Genomic DNA, 4,938 nt, shown 5'->3' with positions numbered 1-4,938 from the left:
AACAAGCATACCTGCACATTTTTCTCATTCCAACCAGGAACCGCACACAACAACCGGACCAAGATTTCCACTGACTTGTCTAGTTCTTGTAGACCTTCTATCTCTTCTTTCAAAGCCAAAGTTGCTGCACGGCAATAAAATGAAAAAAATTGCCAAACTGATAGATACTTAAAAAATGAAGAGCTAGAAAAGAGATGCTGTGACATGTGCTAATGCAGCTTTGATCTGAATCAATATGAGGCAACATGAAATAGAGCTTCGATATTAATTCAGGACCCTTGCACAACAGATTTATACTAATGTATAGGAATGAAATTTGATGCAGAACCACTTCAACATGAGATTAACCACCCAAGCAAGACGAAAAAAAAAAGATTAAACATAGAAAGAAGTAAGCACTAATGATGAAGATAAAAGCATTTGAGAATAAAAGAGTCCTCCAGGCCTTCAACAAACCTTCAAGTCTTTCTTTCCATACAGAGCTCTTTAGCTGAGATATAGTTTCTGGTTTTACAAGAGAACCTAATCTGTTTTCAATCTCTTCAAGACCCATCTCGGCAGGCTAAAAATGAAAAAATATATATATATATATTAACACCATAAAAGTCGGCAAGAAGTCAATCACATAACAAATTCTAATTTTATATAAATGTACCTCGACATCTTCAGGTGGTTCAACAGATTTTGAACCTTCACTCCGTACAGAACCATCTTTTTTGCCTCCACCCGGTTTGCCAGCCCCAACCTTCTTGCTTGCAGGCTATAAAATGTTAGCATTTAATGTGATGTTCAAATCATAGTGGAATTGAGAAAGAAAAAAGGGAAAAGGCCCGCAAGTATCCTAAAACCTCAAATGATTGCAAGTTGCAACAGTCACAGAAAAAAATGTAAGAGAAAACTCACAGCAGAAGGAGCAGGTCTTTTGCCGCTCAACATGCTTGCTGCTGATTTCCTTACAAAGGAAGCTTCTGAGTTCTGCATAATTTTGAAGTGGTATAACTATTGTGTGGATACAAATGTTAAAAGAACTACCAGGCCAACAGATACGAGACATGAAACCCATTCAATCTCTTAGACAACGAGATGCGAAAAGACAAGGCATCTAATACCAACTATATCAAACATCCCATCTCCACATCCCAAATGCCCTACCCATCTCCCATCAAAGGGAATNCCTAATCTGTTTTCAATCTCTTCAAGACCCATCTCGGCAGGCTAAAAATGAAAAAATATATATATATATATTAACACCATAAAAGTCGGCAAGAAGTCAATCACATAACAAATTCTAATTTTATATAAATGTACCTCGACATCTTCAGGTGGTTCAACAGATTTTGAACCTTCACTCCGTACAGAACCATCTTTTTTGCCTCCACCCGGTTTGCCAGCCCCAACCTTCTTGCTTGCAGGCTATAAAATGTTAGCATTTAATGTGATGTTCAAATCATAGTGGAATTGAGAAAGAAAAAAGGGAAAAGGCCCGCAAGTATCCTAAAACCTCAAATGATTGCAAGTTGCAACAGTCACAGAAAAAAATGTAAGAGAAAACTCACAGCAGAAGGAGCAGGTCTTTTGCCGCTCAACATGCTTGCTGCTGATTTCCTTACAAAGGAAGCTTCTGAGTTCTGCATAATTTTGAAGTGGTATAACTATTGTGTGGATACAAATGTTAAAAGAACTACCAGGCCAACAGATACGAGACATGAAACCCATTCAATCTCTTAGACAACGAGATGCGAAAAGACAAGGCATCTAATACCAACTATATCAAACATCCCATCTCCACATCCCAAATGCCCTACCCATCTCCCATCAAAGGGAATTTTTTTTTTTAAAGAACTGAATGTTATTTGACACTGAAGATACGGATAGAAGCATACCCCTGCGGCCGTGCTTCCAACTGAAGACTGAACTGTCACTTTTATATGAAAAGAGCATCCTATTAGAATGGGAAAAGCCCGCAAACAAAACTTGATGTTCAGATAACGACTGTGTGAAATAAAGCACACAAACCTGAGCTTGTACCAGCTGAGTCACCACCACCAGAGGCTGCAATCATTTCTGAAAGTTTCTTTTTTCTAACATCATCAAGTTTTTCCAACGACCTTTCCAACGGTCTCATACCTACAGACTAAAATAACCAGAAGATAATAAACATATGGGGAATAGGAAAACATGAAGTAAAAGAGTCATTTATCCGCATACTCTAACATGTGTCCATCATACAACAGACGAGAACGGAAATATGTTGCTGACAAAGCACAATATAAAACTAATACCTTAGCTATTGCAGCCAAAGCCGAAAATGCTGCATCCCTCACTTCAGGAGTTCCATCGTTGAGACACTACATCATTACAAATTCCAGGCATCCAATTAAGTTATAAGTTCAAACCATTGATTAGTTTCAAACTTAGAAGTGGTGACTGCGATCAAAATTCAACCCAATGCAATTGCTACACCAACTAATCATAATACTGCAACATTAAATATGTTATCAGTACTTGTAGCACTAACGTGTTGCATATATCTATGCTTGCATTATTAAGCAACTACGTACTACTAGTCAAAGTATAACATGGAGCCATCGGGCACAAAAAGTACTAACCTCCATAAATAAAGGGACATATTCTTTGTGTGCCTTTAGAATAAGAGCCTTGTTAGTTGTTTCAAGACAGGATGTCAACCAGTTCAAAGTGGCAGAACGCACAAGTGGAACTTTGTTTTTTACTGCTGTCTTAACATCTGCAAAAGAGAGCAAAGTTGGTTGAAATACTGATGAAAGACAGATGCTTAAACAAATTGGTCGCCAAACATCTAAACAAGACAATCATAAGCAAATCAATAGAGCTTCATAAAAAAATCAAAATAAAATGACTCTTGCCTTCTATAACGTCAACAAGATTCAAACACCCAGCTTTGTACATTGTTTGTAACGTTTGTGTAAGTGGGTCTGCGAGTGATTGCTTTTTCTCTTTCAATTTTTCCTGTTCAAGGAACAAACAGCCACCAAGTTTTGTATCAAACGCTGGACTAAAACCCAGTCAGCAACCTAAGGCCATTCTTATCTAAGAAAAGAGTATCAATACTCAAAAGACTTGAAGCATCTTCTTGTAATAATAATTATGAATCAAAGATGCCACATGACTCACAAGCAAAACAGGCAGCATAAACCGTGAACTAGCAGAGAAATGTGTTCTTAAACCACGTGCAAGATTTCCAATGGCTTGAATAGCTTCAACTGCAACAGCTAAGTTCACATCCGTGATAAGCTGCAATCAGAAATATTAACAAATATTATCAAACTGAAAGTAAAAGTAATTATGCAGCATTGAATCCTGAACAACAGCAGCGCTGATGCTATTATTGCAACCAGAAAACATTTTAAAACGAATGAACTTCAAATTAATCAATAAGCACAGATATTTGCAGGCTGCTTCATCACCAATTAGATAATGCTGCAATTACAGAGCTAAAGCATACAAAGGATTTTAAGATGTTAACATGTAAATATTATCACTGCTGCCTAAACTTCTTATCATGGAAAGTTAAATACCTTCTTTAAGGTTCGACAAATCTCTGAAAAATCACCAGGAGCTATCTTTTTAGTCGAAGCAAGCTTTGTTAGCTCTGCAACAGCCTCTTTACGTTCTGACCACTTTGTAGCTTTCTAAAAGGGATACATCGTTAGCTCGTGTAATGTGTCAAATGCAATCAATATGGGAAGTAAGTGGTATAGTATAAAAAGTTATTTCAGTGAAGGACAACCACAAGAAATAAAACATAATAAATTAAAAATAAGGCATTAAGCATCCAAAACTCACCACTCCGTCCCAGAAACCAGACTTCTCCAAAGGAGTCAAAATGTCCACAGGATCCATAAGATCATACTCATCTATTTCCTGGGGGGCTGATAGTAAAGGGTAGATAAAATAGAATCAAAGTAAGCAGACTTCTCAAGATTGCTTGACAATTTATTGACGTACAAGCTACTTACCATCAGCAACAGCTTCCTCACTGGGCCCATCGCCCACAACATCGGAACTAGCTTCTGCCTCTGGCTCCTTGTCTTGCTCAGATCTTCAAAATTAAAATACAGATATAATCACATTGCAGCTTTTTAAAATCATGTTAGGACTTTTTCACTTTAAAATTCACGCAGGCGACGAAAAGGTCTTGAAACCAAAAAGAAATCCTCATGCATATTTAATTCAATTATGCAGAAACTTGACAAAAGCACACTGAGTATTCACAAAGCATACGCTGGATTACGGTGAAATCAAAAATATTAATGGAAGTTCCAATGAATAAATAAAGATGTAACATAGGAAAAAACAATTGTTATCGTATATAGTAGTTACCTTATCTTTCGAGTAGGCTTGGCACCCGCTGAAACATTGGCAAGCTCAGCGTCCAGCTCTTTTTTCTTGCAGAGTAACAATGAAATAAAATATTAGTGTTTGCCAAGAGCACAAGAGAATAAATCCAAGTATAAATAGAACTTCTTCTACTGTTTTTCTTATATAACTTAATAGGAAAAATCTCAAATCATGGGCAGAATTTACAACCAAGACTGTGATTCTTATTGGCGCTGGGTTTTATCTTCTATCTGTTATGACTAGAATTAGAAACTTCTATTTCAGTTTTACAACTCCAAGAAAAAGCAAGAGGAATTGATCCAGTTCATATCTGGCAACATAGCTAATGCAAATGTACGGATCAACATAAACCTTACCATCGTATCCCTCATTTTCTCAAACAATATAGACTTTACAGGGTCTTTTCCAATCCAACGGCATAGCTCAAGAGTCACCCCTTTGGCAGATGCACGGACATTCTGATCTTGATGGTCGAAAAGTTCAGGAAGCATCTTTAAAATCCGTTTGGGTGGAATAACCTTTGATCCAAATTCACTAAGGTAGAAACAAACTAGGGTC

The 4,938-nt window shown here is 37.1% G+C and overlaps 1 protein-coding gene across 1 annotated transcript in view; it reads right to left on the bottom strand.

Moving 5' to 3' along the window:
- Positions 1 to 4,925, bottom strand: part of LOC104784204 (protein MOR1-like) — a 10,925-nt gene extending 6,000 nt beyond the window's left edge. Inside the window, exons 1-15 of the mRNA XM_010509261.1 lie at positions 4,737 to 4,925; positions 4,363 to 4,427; positions 3,999 to 4,081; positions 3,826 to 3,911; positions 3,558 to 3,671; positions 3,154 to 3,273; positions 2,886 to 2,988; positions 2,610 to 2,746; positions 2,283 to 2,348; positions 2,017 to 2,134; positions 1,884 to 1,921; positions 1,557 to 1,628; positions 1,309 to 1,413; positions 457 to 562; positions 8 to 124 (exon numbers count right to left, since the gene is read on the bottom strand). Of these exons, the coding sequence (XP_010507563.1) occupies positions 8 to 124; positions 457 to 562; positions 1,309 to 1,413; positions 1,557 to 1,628; positions 1,884 to 1,921; positions 2,017 to 2,134; positions 2,283 to 2,348; positions 2,610 to 2,746; positions 2,886 to 2,988; positions 3,154 to 3,273; positions 3,558 to 3,671; positions 3,826 to 3,911; positions 3,999 to 4,081; positions 4,363 to 4,427; positions 4,737 to 4,871 (1,465 nt within the window). The 5' untranslated portion in view covers positions 4,872 to 4,925. The remainder of the gene's footprint in view (positions 1 to 7; positions 125 to 456; positions 563 to 1,308; positions 1,414 to 1,556; positions 1,629 to 1,883; positions 1,922 to 2,016; positions 2,135 to 2,282; positions 2,349 to 2,609; positions 2,747 to 2,885; positions 2,989 to 3,153; positions 3,274 to 3,557; positions 3,672 to 3,825; positions 3,912 to 3,998; positions 4,082 to 4,362; positions 4,428 to 4,736) is intronic.

Source organism: Camelina sativa, chromosome 4 (genome assembly GCF_000633955.1).
Source record: "Camelina sativa cultivar DH55 chromosome 4, Cs, whole genome shotgun sequence".
Taxonomy (NCBI): Eukaryota; Viridiplantae; Streptophyta; class Magnoliopsida; order Brassicales; family Brassicaceae; genus Camelina; species Camelina sativa.
The sequence above is the reverse complement of the archived record's forward strand: the minus strand, read 5'-3'. Positions and strand labels throughout refer to the sequence as shown.